This window comes from Schistocerca nitens, chromosome 3 (genome assembly GCF_023898315.1).
Source record: "Schistocerca nitens isolate TAMUIC-IGC-003100 chromosome 3, iqSchNite1.1, whole genome shotgun sequence".
Taxonomy (NCBI): Eukaryota; Metazoa; Arthropoda; class Insecta; order Orthoptera; family Acrididae; genus Schistocerca; species Schistocerca nitens.
The window spans coordinates 127,616,019-127,633,067 of record NC_064616.1 but is presented as its reverse complement, the minus strand read 5'-3'; the positions used below and the strand labels follow the sequence as shown (position 1 = coordinate 127,633,067).

Here is a 17,049-nt window from a genome sequence, read left to right as displayed (position 1 = left end):
TGCCACCAATGGAGATTATTATTCAGTCATGTGCACATTATTCTAGCTATTCCAGTGAGATGCGGACCTTGTGTATGGATAAGTCATAATCACATGATTAATGTCTTCTTGCTCCAAACAACAGGATCCTCTAATGTGATGTGCTTGTGGTACACAAATTTTGGTGTACCACTCCCTGCAAAATTCTATGTCATCTCACACCATTGGTCAGAAACTAACAGCAGCTGAACTAGGGAATTACCATCCCTTGCATGGGTTGTTCTTAACACCACAGCACAAGAGACTGTATTTGAAGCTGTGCTGTGACCAGGAAGTGTGGACTGCTTATGAATAGCATCACATTGTGTTCAGTGATGAATCACCACTCTGCACTACCTCAGGTGGCCATTATTGACAAGTACAGTGGTGGTCTGGGAGAGGTCCCATTCTTCTAGTGTTCTGGAGAAACACAGCAGCATTACTCGTGGCATCGTCAAGTGTGGTGGGATTGAGTATAATTTCAGGTCATGGCTAGTAGTGATTGAAGGAAATCCGACAGCACAATGATATGTCATGGGCATCCCGCATCCTCGTGTGTTATCTATCATGCACTAGTAACACGGTGCCATTTTTCAACAGGACATAGTTTGTCCACACGTGGGATGTATCTCTATGGCCTGTCTGCATGATGTTGAGGTACTCCTGTGGCCAGCAAGATCCACAAATTTGCACCTAATAGAACATGTGTGGGACCAGCTCAGACGTAAGTTTGGTTGCAGTGTCACTATTAAGGATATTGTATTGATGATCAGTTATAACAGTTGAGAACCAGCTTGCCTCAGGAGAGGATATAATAGCTTTATGCCACTGTAACCAATGAATAAGCGCACTCCCCCAGGCCAGTACGGTACAATGTCGTACTGATAAGTGGCTGATACTACTAAGTTATTTGTAAATTTGACGCTATTTTGTAATCACTGCAACAACATCACATACCCTCTCAACAAGTGAAGTTTCATTTTTTTTGTATCCTTGCCAGTGGACACTAGCATGCCAGCTGCTCTGCATCCATCTCAATCACAGTGGAATAGTACAGAAGACTGTAATGGAGGGTGAATATCAAGTGCAGCAAGGACAGAGCCAGTGACCCAGGTGTTTACCTGATGGTCTGTGGGCATTGAAATTAGCAGAACTGTTGAGTTAATCCTACTGCCACCAAGCCTTTGCCTTGCACAGTGCTCTGTTTCTTTGTGCTCAGATGTCAGTCACTTGTGTTGGTCACATGTTGTGTTGGTCACATGTTGTGTTGTCTTCCATACTTGTTCTCTATGTGGTGTTCAGACTCTTTGCTCCCCCATAGATTTACTCGCACATCAGGATTCATTTTCTCTTCAGGAATGTAGTTTCCTAGAGTGCAACCAACCCTCTGTCGGCCTGTATAGTTACATTTGTGCCAACAGTGACTACTTCACAGCATTGTCACACCTACACCCATACTTTCATGGCAATGTCTGATGTTCTTGCACATGTGGCTCTCTTCTTTTTTTCAAAGTGTTAAATTGTGGCCACCATGAACCTGGCATTTTTTCAATGGTGCAAAGAGCAGTTGCACCTCCAAGAGCAGCAACAAGAGCTGCAACTGGAGCAGATGTAGGAACTGCTCAATAGAAATACGGAATTTCTCCATACTCACAAGACACTGATAGTAGGCGAGGCATCGTCAGAAAAGCTTTCCTCCCTGTGCCTCTGACACTAATCGCTGTCTTTGATGAGTTGACAGAAATATGGAACAATTACCTGGGCTATTTCTTGTTGCACTGCCAGGTATGGCATATCATCAATCCAACTGATAAGGTTTGTTTATTACTGTCCAGCAGTGCATGATTATACAAGGCAGTACAGAATTTGAAACCCACCTACTGACCCTGGGAAACTTAAGTATTGCTTGAGCAACTAACAAGGTTCCTCAAAGTTTAGTCCTCAAACCCATATAGTGGCAGCATGGTTACTGTTTAACCAGCACCACAAGTGCCTTGGGCATGTGTATGCAGCTAAAATTTTTTTCAATGAAATTCCTGCAGTGGTCATAATCAATTGCAAGTGCCAGTTTTCGTGATCTGATATGCGTGGTTTGCTACAAAATTATTGCCAATGCATGAAATCTTCAGCAATGTTAATGACATTTCTTTTCCAAGTGAGATTCACACAAAGAAACATCACAGTGGCAAACCTGCCTGTGCATGATGTTTGCGGTGTTTGGAATTCCTATGTTCGAAGTATTTCTACAATTGGTATCATCCAAGGGAATGCACCAAATCTTCCTGAAAGTAAATGTAAGAATAAAATATAAGAATTCAGAACTGATATAAAAATGAAATATAAGACTACAAGAATGTAAAAGGATTGTAACTTGTTAAAGTAACATACATACATACATACATTTATTATACAATATGCGTATGTATGTCACTTGTTGTGAAACTGATTTATAATTTTACTGTTAATATAACACCTTTGTATCCTATAATTTGATGGTAAACATTTGTGTTGCAACCTTCTACAAACATGGATAGAAAAAAAATTAATAATAATAACTGGGTTTCAAACATGGGACATCGAAGTGAGAGGCTGTGACCTGCAGTGCTAGCCATTGTGCCACCAGTTGTGCTAAGATAGTCATGCTTTAAGAGTTGTCTAAATAATGTCAAAAACTTTGATGGTTATTTCTTCAGAAGCGCTTGAGTATCTATGGATAAGCCAAGACATGTGTTCACTTATTTTGGCTTCTATTTTACTGAGCAAAGTTCCTGGGAAATCAGGTTATGGCACTTGCCGTGTTTTCCTCGTCAGAGGTGGAAACAGGGGAATTGAACTTGTCTGCCTCTTCTTTAGCCAAAATTTCTAAGACTGCTGATTCACATGAATTTATGGCAGCAGCAAGGGACATGCTTTCCATCAACTGGTAGGTAGCAATGTTAAACATGCATGGTAAACAGTCTCTAGTGTCCTGTGGGGTGAGCCACACAAATACTGTTGGTGAGTCAAGTGGAGTAATGCTCCAATGCTGCCTGTCTTCACCTGCATTGCGCTCAGTGGATGTGCATAAACTGAAGTGTATCATAATCCCTGCTCATGGTATTTTTCTGGTTCTTTGTGACACTCCACTTCCACAAATGTTTCTGCTCAATGGGCAAGCTAGTGGTCCTACCCCAGTTGTCACTTGGTGCACGTTGCCAGGAATGCCTGCACATAGAGGCCACGTCTGAGGTCTGCCGCAAAATAGGCTATTTGGCCACAGTTTGCGAGAGTTGGCATGCCACGAGATGTTAATAAGAATCCCTAGTGTTTTTCCTGGACTTGTAAACTGTATCTGATGCATCAAAAAACCACCCCAGCATATTATGCTATTGCTGATAGTGGATGGGCAACTGATTAAGTTTCAGGTAGACAAAGGATTGATAGTCAGCGTAGTTAACTTAGCAGCCATTGCAACATGGGGCAGCCCAAGGATCTCTGTTTATCAAAAGACCCATCTTGACTTAGATATGTAGTGTATTCCTTTGGGGGACACTCCTCCACCTCTGCACATTATGAGAATGTGGAATGGCAACTTACATTGTCAGTGGTAAATTCACCATTATTACTAATTATTTTTGGGTTAGATGCTTTTGTTATTTTTGGCCTGCAGATATTTGAAACAGCATGCTTACTGCTTCAATTGGTCCCATTTCAAGATTTGTATTCCTTTCTGCGATTGTACCTTGGGTCAGGCAGAACATTTTGAGGCATGTCTCCCTTAAACCATTGGTGGTACCTATATTTTGTCATCTGTGCCCCATTCCCTTCACCATGCATGACAAGGCTGAGGGCAAGTTGCAACATTGGCAGGACCTTGGCATCAGTTTTGCTGTTTTGACAAATCAGTGAGCCACCCCTTTGGAGGTGATTCAGAAGCCAGATGGTGCTGTGTCCCTTTGCGGTAGTTTTCAGCAGACAGTGAACACACAATGTGTTGTGGATTTGTATCCAGTTCTACAGCTGGAGGAATTGGCGCATAAAAAAATACTGGCTCCCTGACATCAGCTCCAACTTTTGTGATGCATACATGCAGTAGTTTCTTAGTGTTCAACATCCCCCTTGAGTGTTAACAGGTTAATTGGTTGCCTTTTGTAATTTTGTCTGCACTTGGAATTAATCAGAGACATTTGAAGCAGTTGATTCTTGAAATTCCTTGTTGTGTAAACTACCTTGATGGCATCTGGGTCTTGGTCACCACACATGAACAACATGTAGAGAATCTGCAGGAGGTTTCCCAATACCTTCTGGAGAACAACCATGATTGCAAATTGGAAGAATGTAATGTTTTCTCCAAAAGTACATTTTTTTGGGTCATGCACAGCAAAGAGTGCCTTTCTCCTACAGGCAACAACATCATAGCCACTATCAACTTGCCAGTGCCCAAGCACCTGCAGCAGCTCCAGTCCTTTTTAGGCAGGATTTTGTATTATGTTAAATTCATTCTGCAGGCGACACACATCTGCCATCCTCTTCACCGGCTTCACAATGGATGTAAAATTTTTCTGATTTACAGATTATCAGTGGACTTTTTGATCCCTCAAGCTGTATTTGTGCTCCACACCCTGTCTGGTTACCTTTATTTGGGATAAACCTTTAATCCTGGCCTGTTATGCATCCCTGTATGGCACTGGCATCGTCTTCTTGCATGGGAACTGGGGTGACACTAAGCAGCCCAACACATAATGCATTAAATGTGCTTTCCATCACGCAACGTAATTATTCACAGGTGGATAATAAGGTACTGACTATAATTTTTGAAATTAAAAAGTTTCACATTTTCTAGTATGGAGCACTGTTACCTACTCATCTCCCAACCACAAGCCACTGGTTTCCTTATTCAGCCTTTGTCCTAAACTGGTGGATAGGACTCTTATTTGATGGCAGAGGTGGACACACTTCCTCAGTAATTATTGTTATGACACTCTCAGTACCACTCCACTGTCCACGTTGTGAATGTGAATGCAATATTGCAGCTGCCAGCAGGAGAGGATCTGGAGTTTGACTGACAGGAGGTTCTCGGTTTTGCCTTGGATGATGCCTGCAGCAGACATTGCTGGATTTTCCTTTGATGGCGCAGGAGGTCATGGCTGCTGTGGTCACCAACTCACTTTTTCAGAAAATTGTTTCAGCTGTCCAGGTGGGGTGGCCAGAGTGCACTCTTTCTGGAGTGGATTCAGCATGGTGTATATTTTTCCAGTATTTGAGCGATTCAACATTGTCCAGGGGGGATCCTCATTCTTGCCACAGAGGAGCAATGTTGTCGAGTGATCTTCCCTACAGCATTGCATCTTCATGTACTCCAGCTGCTGTGTGCATTGCACTGGGTATGGCTCATATGAAGATTATGGGATGTTGTCACATCTACTGGCCAGTGACTGACTGCTGTATTGAATGTCTTATGTGGGCTTGCATGGTCTGTACACAAACCCAGGCTGCATCGCTGTATTAGTTTTCTGCTTGACCAGTCCTGGAGCATCCTTGGGACAGGGTGCACATTGACTTTTTTGGGAAGCATGTGGTTGTTGGCAGTTGATGCACTGTCAAATTTCCTGTTCATTGCCAAGCTGTCTTCTAACGTGTTTCAATTGTTAACATGTCATCAGCCATTTTTTCTATCAAGGGCTCCCCCAAGACCCTTATATCCAACAACAGTTGGCAATTTGTGTCATGGGAGTCTGAAGACTTTTGCATTTGCAGTGGTATCCAGCATCTGACCACTGCCATGTTTCACCAGGCATCTAACTCACAGGATGAGTGCTTTGTTCATACGTTTGAGATCCAAATGAAGAAGTCTGTGCCTACCTCATCCTAAAATGATGGTATACAGCCAGAAAACTCAACAGTGCAAGTGATGCTGGTTAATGGGTGTAGTTCAGGAGAATGTTCACATGAGCAGCAGGAGCTGGGTCTTTTTAAATCATTGCTTCGTGAGTCACATGCCCCAGAGTGTTGTGGCCTATGGCCCACTGTGTTTTCCTCATAGGGCTGCCATTTGGGCTTGGTCTTTCAGCCACCACCGCATGTGGCTCTTGGATCTAATGGTGGGTCACAAAGGCTGGCAGCTGTTTGTGGTGGATGTCAGTCAGGAGGAGATGATATGTCATTCCAGTCAGTCAGGACCACAACCTGTTGCACCTTCAATGCCACAATCTTCAAGCCAGCCCTATGACAGGGTTGGATGTGTTGTTACTCCAGTGGAGGGCTCCCAATTGTGGCAGCATACTCATCCACTACCACCCCACCACTGCTTCCACCATCCTACCTTCGACCACAAATTAGGGCAGCAAAGGAGCTAGCCCATGCACCTACCACTACAAGGCCCATGGAATCTGAACTGGTACCCTCTATTCCCAGCTTGCGAATAGTGGATATCTCACTCCTGCCCAGGCCAGTGGTTCAACTGTTACTGCAGCCTCCACAATCTTCCATTCCTCTGGTGTAGCAAGCTGCATAATCATTGTCTCCTTTGGTGATTGATCCACTACTGGGGGATCTCGCACACCCTCTGGTCTTAAAATAGAGGTCAATGCACAAACTGGGCCATTTTTGGTGTGAGGGGTTAGTGTCACCACCAGCAGACATCAGGTTGGATGCAAAGGAGCTGGTGTGGTTATCACAGTGGAATAGTACAAAATGCTTTCCAGAAGAGCATGTGTGAAGCATGGCATGGGCACAACCAGTGACCAAGGTAAATACCTGGACCAGAAATTCTTATGCAGATTTTAATGCCTGGAGACTGAGCCTTTGCTTTGTGCAGTACTCTGCTTCTGTGTGCTCAGTTGTCAGTTGCCTTCACAGGTCACATGTTGCATTTTCCTCTGTACTTGTTCTCTTCATATTTGGACTCTCTGCTCCCCGTTAGATTGACTAGCTCATCAAGATTCTTTCCCTTTTCTGGGATTCATCTCCCTGGCATGTAGCTTTCACCCCCCCCCCCCTTTTCCGTTGGCTAGTACAGTTACATTTGTGCAATCAGAGTGTCTAATCTGCAGCATTGTCATTTCCTCACTGATATTAAAACTTAATTTCCACCTCCACTTATAGGTGCTTTGCTTTTTATATCACACAGTGTATTTCAATGAGGGTGTTAATGACCTTTGTGTCAAGGTTTACCAAAAAGCACAGGCACATTTCAGTTATATGTTAAAGACCTGGAACTGGGCCTGAGCTGCTGGAGGACACAAGTTAGTACTACATTATCTAACAGTATCAACCACCACCTTATAGTTTTCAGATATTACAACCACTCAAGAATATCTGAAAGAAAATAAAACTCTTCAAAGTAAGCCATCGATAATTTACTTGACAGAAATCTATAAAATATAATTTAGTTTAAAAAATTTTCACAACTCATATTATTATTAACATATATTAATCCAGAATACGAAAATAAACAAATTTGTGTTGGCTGTTTACTACTGCAGGAAAAACAGCAAGCAGGGTGGGGTAGCAATTTACACAAAGGATAATGTAGATTTTATTACACTAACTGACTTAACTAGGGCAAATGTCTAAAAGGATTATGAAATTGCAGCTAAAAAAATTACTCAGTTCAACCTGGTTATTGCTACAGTTTACCGATCACCGTCCGGGAATTTTGAACTTTTCTTAAACAAAATGGAGTTATTGCTAAATAAAGTAAATAAAATGGATTGTGAATTGATAATCTGTGGTGACTTCAATATTGACTTCCTCACGAAGAGTGGAAATAGGGAGACCATTTTGAACCTTGCAACGTCCTACAATTTAAAGGCTGAAGTAAAAGCAGCTACCCGAGTATCAGAAACTTGTCAAACAGCTCTTTATCAGTTTCTAATAAAGAAGAGTTTATGCAAAACCTCACTAAGAATTTTCAATGCAGGTTTTAGTGATCATCTTGCTCAAATATTAAGCATAAAAGTGCAAGGCAGTATTATTAACAACATGTCTTTTAGAACAGCATATCGAAGCTATAATCAGCATAATGTGAACTACTTCAACAACTTATTACAGAAAGAAAAATGGCTAGGAGTGTACAAAATGAACGATATAAATGAAAAATTCAACACTTTCATTGATACATTAACCCATTTCTTTGAACTTACATTCCCACTGAAAACATTAACCATACGGGGAAACTCTAGAACAAACAGCTGGATCACAAAGGGAATAAGGGTTTCATGCCAGAAGAAAAGACTACTTCATGAAATATGTAACTCAAAAATTTCCTCACCTGTAGTACGCACATACTATAAAAAATACTCCAAAATATTAAGAAAAGTAATAAAGGCAGCAAAAATAATGCATAATGATGAAATCATTTATAATTCAGCTAATAAATCAAAGGCTATGTGGAGTGTTATAAAAAAAGAATGTGGAGAATACAGACAACCTTGGAAAAATATAACACTATCACATAAAAATAAAAAAGTAACAAACCCCTTACAAGTAGCCAACACATTTAACAACTTTTTCACAGGTGTTGCTGAAAATATGTTACAATCAAACTTTAAGAGCATCCAGGCAAATGAATATAAAGTAAGTGCATGTAGAGGATCAATGTACATCAGTTCTGTTTCACAAGATGAAGTAGCTAAAGCAATAAAAGGACTAAAAAATTCCAAATCGGCAGGTATTGATGGTATACCTGCAACAATGTTAAAGAAGAGCGCATCAAACCTAATTGAAGTACTCACACATTTATGCGACTGCTCACTTCAGGCAGGCACTTTCCGTGATGTGTTAAAAACATCAAAAGTTATTCCTGTATATAAAAAAGGGGATAAAGACAATGTAAATTACTACAGACCCAATACAATTTCCTCCTGCATCTCTAAAGTACTGGAAAAAGTTATGTATGAGAAACTTATGAAATTTATAAATAAAAACAGCATCCTATGTAATGAACAACATGGATTCAGAAATAAGAGGTCAACGACAACTGCTGTCTATGAGTGCATCAGTTCCATCCTAAACCTGATGGACCATAAAATTCTGCTATCAAAGCTAGAAAGATATGATATTCGAGGTCTGTCCAACAAGTGGATCAGGTCCTTCCTGACAAATCGTATGCAGGCAGTGTGCGTCAAGCACACAAATATTGAACTAAAAACTGTATCTAATCACTTATCTGACTATAAACAAATAAAATGTGGTGTACCCCAAGGATCCATATTGGGACCCCTTCTGTTTCTTCTGTACATAAATGATCTAAGCTTAAATATTGATGCACACAAATCAATCATATTTGCGGATGACACCACAATTCTACTAAAAGGAGACGACGATGAACAGTTACAGCAGACAGTAAACACGGTCGCGAAACAACTTAGCAGCTGGGCACAGAGTAATCAGCTTGTAATAAACAGTAAGAAAACCGTTGCTCTAAAATTCCACAATGTTCCTAACAAGGACATGTTTATCCCATCAGTCTCTATCAATGACGAACCAGTTGGTAACAGTACTGAAACCAAATTCTTAGGACTTTGGCTGCAGAGTAACATCAGATGGAATAAGCATATTGAATATCTCAATGCGGAACTGAGCAAAACATGTTATCTTCTTTGTTCATTAAAATCATGCTGTAGTGAGAAAACAGTATTGAATGCATATCATGCGTACTTTCATTCTCGTCTTAGATATGGGGTCACCTTCTGGGGAAACTCTAAAATAGCTAATAGCACTTTTAAACTACAAAAAGGGCCATTAGAATCTTGTTTGGGTGCAAGCCTAGAGACTCTTGTAAACCCCTGTTTAAGAAATCTGGTATTCCCCAATTACTGTGTGTATACATTATGGAAACCCTTTTGTTCTTTAAATTAAATGTAATAGGCAAGGACCAGACACTACAAAAAAACTGTGATATACATGAGCACTTTACCAGACAAAACAGAAACTTACATATGACTCAAATTAGCACAGCACTGTGCCAAAAAAGTACTTTTCACATGGGAGTTAAGCTTTATAACAAACTTCCTGAAAACATAAAAGCTACCAATGAGGTCAATACATTTGGAAAATCTCTAAAGTCCTATTTACAGCATCACTGCTTTTACTCCATTGAAGAATATTTAAATTTATGAAATGTGTTATAAATATACAGGCTGAAAGTAATTTCAAGGCATACATATTTAAGCTTACAATAATACACTTTACACGTAAGTATTTATATAACTTGACTTGTCCAATGTCTTATGCATAAGCTGCTATGTAGACAACAGGACCAATAAAATACAATATACAATCTACAATCTACAAACTAGAGTGATGGGAATATAGTTTTATTTACATTCTCAAATGTATTAAAGTTGTTAATATTCTGTTATATGTTTCAGGTGGTATGGATATGAGTGTATTTGATGGGTGTCTCATTGTTGAGGAACTGGCTTATGGCTGCACCGGCATCCAAACAGCTATAGAAGCCAATGGACTTGCTGTAAGAACATAACCAGTAATCTTAATATGTTGCCATAGTTTTTAGTATATGCTCATAATATTTATTGGAACTTATGGATTGTTACCAAGCTACAACTTTGAAATATATGAATGTTTATGTGTTTAGTTCTACTGGGTGCATTAGGATTTTCAGAACCTAAAAAAAACAACATAATCACATAAATACATGAACTATGCATTAAACTGTTTGAACAACCTACTACCTGAAGTTAAAAATTGTTCTGTTTGCGTTAGCTATTTGTCATAACATGTAAGCCTCATATAACATTCAGCCCAAATATTTTTATGAATAAGACCACTGTATTGGTCAGATTAGTTACATGTAGACTATTGAACAATGGCTTTTGGTCATTCTAGTTTTTTGAAGATCATGCCCTTTGTTGATGCAACCATTTCCTGAGAGCAGCTCCATTTGCTCCATTTGTTAGCACTACAAATGAGAATTTTTGATACCTGCAAGAAATTTTACTGTCATATATTATGCATCTACTTGCACTTTCTACTTTCTGTGACTCACTATGAAGTGTGTAACAGAGGATACCTTTCATTATAGGATGAATTAAGCTTCCTTTCTATCCATCTTCAGGTGGAGTGTAAGAATGGATACTTGCTTGTACCTTTATGATATCATGAGGTCATTATACTGGAACCTGAATAATAATCATAGTTTCCACCCTGAAAGCTGGTTGCTGAAAATTTTTAAGTAGGTTTTCATGAGACATTAATTCTTTCTTTGAGTGCACACCAGCTTTAAGAATTTCATTTACATTCTCTCATTATTCAAAAAGGCCTGTGTTTAGCCACACTGCCATCCTTTGTACATGCTTGATTAATCTGACCTGGTATGGATTCATCACATTTGAACAATACTCCAATATAGGCTGTACATGAGTTAAATAACTGATCTCTGTTTTAGGCAGGCTATTGTTTTTCACTAGCTCACATCGAAGTTAATGTACTCATTTCACTTCATTTCTATAGACATTATTACTCCCAATTTTCATTCATTTACATATCACTAACATCTTTCTAGTCTTAAAAAGTGTAAATGTACCAAAGTGTAAAATGATTTTTCTTGTATTTTGTTTCTTTATTACATGAACGTCAAATGTTTGTTATTGTCAGCAGAGAATGACAAGGCTTTCATGAAATGAGTATATTAACTTACAAATTGATTACAAATAACGCTATTTTGTCGAAAGTCGACATGTTGAGAAACTTGGCTGTTGTACTTAAGGTTTATAATTTATAAAAACAGCTACCAGACACATGTATGGTTTAAAAAGGTTTATTATCTTCAGACCATGACCGGTTTCGGATTTTTCTTTACAAATCCATCTTCAGATGGCAGTTACAAGCATTCTAGGTCCAACTAAGAATGCTTGTAACTGCCATCTGAAGATGGATTTGTAAAGAAAAATCCGAAACCGGTCGTGGTCTGAAGATAATAAACCTTTTTAAACCATACATGTGGCTGGTAGCTGTTTTTATAAATTATAAACCTTTGATTACAAATAATTTTATTTAGTATTACTAGAAAATCCTTGACAGTCTTTGGTCTATTTTGTTTGCATTATAGACAGAGAAAGAAAGAAAAGCACTACCCTTACCTATGTTTTCTTGTTTGCCACATTCCGTGACACTAGAGTATGCTTCTGATCAGTAGAATTTCTACAAACAAAAATTTATTCAGATTCTCTATTATTGTTTTAAATGATATTATTACAGCTTAATTTAAAAAGCAAAGATAATCTGCCTATTTAAAAATCAACTGAATGAAAAAGTTCCATAGATGCTTAGCAGAACTTGGTAATAACCACAATAGAAAAATTATTTTATTCTAAAATAATTATTTGTTCACAAACTTGTTTCTCTCTTCTTAGGTTGATAACTACTTCTGTAGTAATTAAAACTGTTGGCAGTAAACTCTTTTTCCTTACATGATCAACTTTATTTTTTCTCTTTATTATTCATAATGCACCTCATCAATACAACTGTAAGCTTACCTTTGAGATTCATACCTTTACTTCTATTTGTCATTTTCACTGATCATTACTTCTGTTTCACCCTGCTTTTGTATTGTCTCTCATTGGATATGTCACTGATTGTGACTCCTGGAGATGTGATCCATGTTTGAGCCCTTGGCATGAATTTGAGATCTCTGCTTTCAGTATGATTTTTGAGGCACCATGAATTCAGTGCTGTGCTATCAAATGTGCAGTGAGATACACAAATTTAATCACCTGTCCCAATGCACTTCACAAACTGCTTCATTGTTCAGTCATAGTATAAATTCCTCCCTGAGCAGGATTTGGAAATCACTATTTACTACAGCACTGCTGTCACCGGATCTGTTTAACTGCAGCAATTTATGCAAATAATAGAGGAAACAACATTGATAACCACATGTGACTAGGATATTGAAAAAATGCACCTAGACTATAAATGAAATTGCTTACAAAACACATGTATGCTATACATCATGGTCTATATTATCAGACATAGTATCTCTGTACTTTGACTTTGCGTGGAACAATAGCAGTAATTGTAATACTCAAGGAGATTTTTCCCTTTATACATACATCAGCTTCCCATGTAGCTGAGTAAGAGAAGACTTCATTTTCTTTGTTATAAATGATTATTTTTTTTATTTGTGTTTTAAAAACTATCAGTTTGTAACAATTTAATGTAACTGGATAGATAAAAAATATCCTCACCAAGCTGTGGTAGGAGAACGCACATTTAAAAAAAGGTATTAGTTATGCAGAGCTTTCAGAGCCAGTGGCTACTTCTTCCAGCAGAAGGGTTGAAGGGGAAGGAAGAGGGGTGAAGGCAAAGGAAATAGAGATACTTAGGAAAATAGGTGGAGTTCGGAAAAGTTACCCAGAACCCTGGGTCAGTGGAGACTTACCAGACGGGATGTAAAAGAAAGACTGATTGTTGGTGACTGCACTGGCCAAGATTCAAAAAACTGAGAGCTTGAACATCGATGACAGGGTAATGTGCAAGACAGTGATTACTGCTAAAACATTTTGCAGAAGTCAATAACAGTGAAAAGCTGAGTGAATTGTATGTAACATAGGTGGGATGCGCACAGCGGAAAATAGACAAGTCAGAAAATGGAAGATGTAGAAAACTAAAATGTGACCCGCCTGGCCTTAATTCACTAATGTAAAATCTCAGCATTTTTAATAGAACTTTCTTCACTACAACAACCAAGCACTTCTTGTATCATTAATTTCTACCTGTGGAGTTCTGAGAAACTTGTGTCTGGGGGAAGAATCCAGATGGTGCATGTGGTGAAACAGGCACCAAGGTCACATGTTGTAGAGCATGCCCTGCCACAGGATATTGTGTGTTGTCAGTATGCACCCTCTACCTATGCCCACTCATCCAAACTGATAACTTGGTGGTAGTCATAGCAATATAAAAGGCTGAACAGTGGTTACGTAACAGCTGGTATATGACATGTATCATTTCACAGGTGGCCCTCCCTTTGATAGTATGTGTTGTTACAAGGCTGATGTAGGTAGTAGTAGGAGGGTGCATAGGGCAACTCTTGCAGTGGGAATGGTCACAGGTGTCTGAGCCACAGGGGTGGAGATGGGTGCTGAAGGAGCGGAAGGTCTGACAAGGGTATTGCAGGGATTGCGAGAGTAACGAAAAACTATTCTAGATGTGGTGGGCAAAATCTCAGACAGAATGGCTCTCATTTCAGGGCATAATTTTAGAAAACCATGATCTTGTCAAAGTAACTGGAGCACACTGCTTGTCACTCAGTATTATCCTGGTGTTCAATTTATTAAGCAAAGTTGTTTTTTGGAGAGATCAGCAGTACCATGTAGGGATTTGCCATGGCCCGGGAAGTCAGTCTCCACTGAATGTAATTACCACCCCAGCCTCATTCAAAAGCAGAAGTGAGAATGGTGGTGTATTGCTGTAAAGAGTCTGCATCCAAACAAATACATTTGCCTTGAACGCTGAGGCTGTATGGGAGGGAACATTCAACATGGAAAGGATGGCAGTTGTCAAAATGTAAGTACTACTGTTTGTTAGTAGGTTTAATGTGGACAGAAGTGTGTAGCTGGATTTTCGTGAGGACGAGATCAACAGCAAGGAATGTGGTACAGGATTCAGAAATTAGAGATTCCAGGAATTTTAACTGGCAAAATATAAACTAACAAAGGCAGAGCGACCTATGAAATAACACATCATATACCAGCTGTTATGTAAACACTGTTCAGTCTTTTACACTGGCACAACTACCACCACGTTATTAGTTTGGAAGAATGGGCATAGGTAGACAGTGTATACTGGCAACCCTCAATACCCTGTGGCAGGGCATGCTCTACAGCATGACAGTCATGACGTCGGTGCCTGTTTCACCACACACACCATCTAGGTTCTGCCGCCAGACACCAGTTTCTCGGAACTCCGCAGGTTGAAACTAGTGTTACAATGTGTCCTTGGTTGTTGTCATCCACCAGGCCTTAAAAAATACTGAAATGGAAGAAATCAACATAAATTAACAGTAACTACTCCTTTCTTCACTCCATTTTAGTCTTCTACATCTTTCATTTTCTGACCTGTCTATTTTCCGCTGTGCGCGTCCCACCTCTGTTACATACAATGCACTTAGCTTTCCACTCTGGTTAATTCATGCATGGTGTTTCATCAGTAATCTCTGTCTTGCATATTATCCTGTTTTCCACCTTTAAGCTCTCAGATTTCTAAATCTCATCTGTGGGGTCCCCAATAATCAGTCTTTCTCTCTCATTCTGTCTGGTAAGTCTTCCCTGACTCAGGGTTCTGGATAACTTCTCCAAACTCTACCCCTTTTCCTTAACATCTCCAGTTCCTTTCCCTCCACCCCTCTTCTATCCCCTTCAACCCTTCTGCTGGAGGAAGGAGCTACTGGCTCCATAAGCTTGTCTAAGTAAAACCTTTTTTTTATATCTGTGTTCTCCTACCACTGCTTGGTGAGTAGATTTTTTATTTATACAAAAAATATCATTTGTATTGCATAAACACACACTAAGCTTAAATTTTTTGCTTTCTATAGATTCACAAAGTTCCATACAACTTCATTTTGTTTGTCTTGTTACTTAATAACTATACACACAATCTGCTGTACAATTATGTCCTAACTGTAGTGTATAACACTGTACTTTTGTTAGCTGGCCCAAGTTTCCATATTATCTATGATCTTTAGAAAGTAAGTTACAAATGTTGTCTCACACTAAGTCCAACAAGAGTGGCAAATTTTCAGAAAAGAATATATGTTCTGGGTTTCCTGCAGCCTCGGTTTTGTTGCCATATTGATAACAGATGCATCAGTGTGTGAGTGAAAAGGTGTGGCAACTGGAAATGTACTCCATAGTTGAAGTATGTAGGGGGCAAAACGTCTAAATTGCACACAGATCCACCTTAAAATTCTGCCTCTATATGGGTCAAATGCAATGTTGTGTCCAGCCACAGTTGTAGGGAAATGGTGCCAACAATTTGGCCAAGACCAAGTAATGCCCATTGGGTTCAAAATGGATCTGAGCACTATGGGACTTAACAACTATGGTCATCAGTCCCCTAGAACTTAGAACTACTTAAACCTAACTAACCTAAGGACATCACACAACACCCAGTCATCACAAGGCAGAGAAAATCCCTGACCCTGCCGGGAATCAAACCTGGGAACTCGGGCGTGGGAAGCGAGAACGCTACCGCACGACCACGAGCTGCGGACTATGCCCATTGGGAAGGAAAACCATTGACATTACCTGGACATTGTAATTACTGTGAATCAGTTCCTCAATTGATCACAGACAACAGAGTGACTATCATGGATATTTTTCAGCAGATGTGTATCTCAATGGGCAACACTCATTCTATGTCTAGCTTTCAGGTGCAGTATCACAAATTGTAGTCACACTGTGTTCTATCATCACTGTCACCTGCACACAAAGGTGCAAGGTTTGTGGCATCTTTGGACCTCCTTGGGCATCACACTATGGGAGACCTTGCTAGTAATGATGCAGCTAAGGAAACCATTGAGGTATGGTTCAATCATTCCATACCTGTAATGAAGAGAGTATCTATAGAATGGAGACATCTCCTTACCTCTGTGGAAGGAATGCAGAGTTGTGCCAGCAGCAAGGAAAGTCATGGCCACCATGTTCTTCAACTGCAAAGGAGTTGTGTACACAGAGATTTTGGTACAGTGCTCAAACATTAATGCATATTCATACTTTGCAACACCGAAATCACTGTGCAATGGCATAAATAATAAGAGGTGTGGAAAATTAAGCATATGCATCATGTTGCAACACCTCACAGGGTATGCACAACGTAAGCTTTGCTTCAGTGTTTTTGGTGGGAGTCTTGCAAGCACTTGCCATACAATCCAGATCTTACATCATGTAATTTTCATCTTCTCAGCAAGCTGAAAAAGCTTATGTGGGGGAAAAGAGATTTTTCGACAATGGAGATGTTCACAGAATAGTTCTCAAATGGCTCTATGACCACTGAACAAGGAACAGATTTCTGTTGTTGAGTAACTGTGAG

General features: G+C 39.6%; 1 protein-coding gene across 1 annotated transcript in view; it reads left to right on the top strand.

Moving 5' to 3' along the window:
* LOC126248070 (probable medium-chain specific acyl-CoA dehydrogenase, mitochondrial) overlaps nucleotides 1–17,049 on the top strand; it is a 209,362-nt gene that overhangs the window by 41,276 nt on the left and 151,037 nt on the right. Inside the window, exon 4 of the mRNA XM_049948721.1 lies at nucleotides 10,371–10,471. Within this exon, the coding sequence (XP_049804678.1) occupies nucleotides 10,371–10,471 (101 nt within the window). The remainder of the gene's footprint in view (nucleotides 1–10,370; nucleotides 10,472–17,049) is intronic.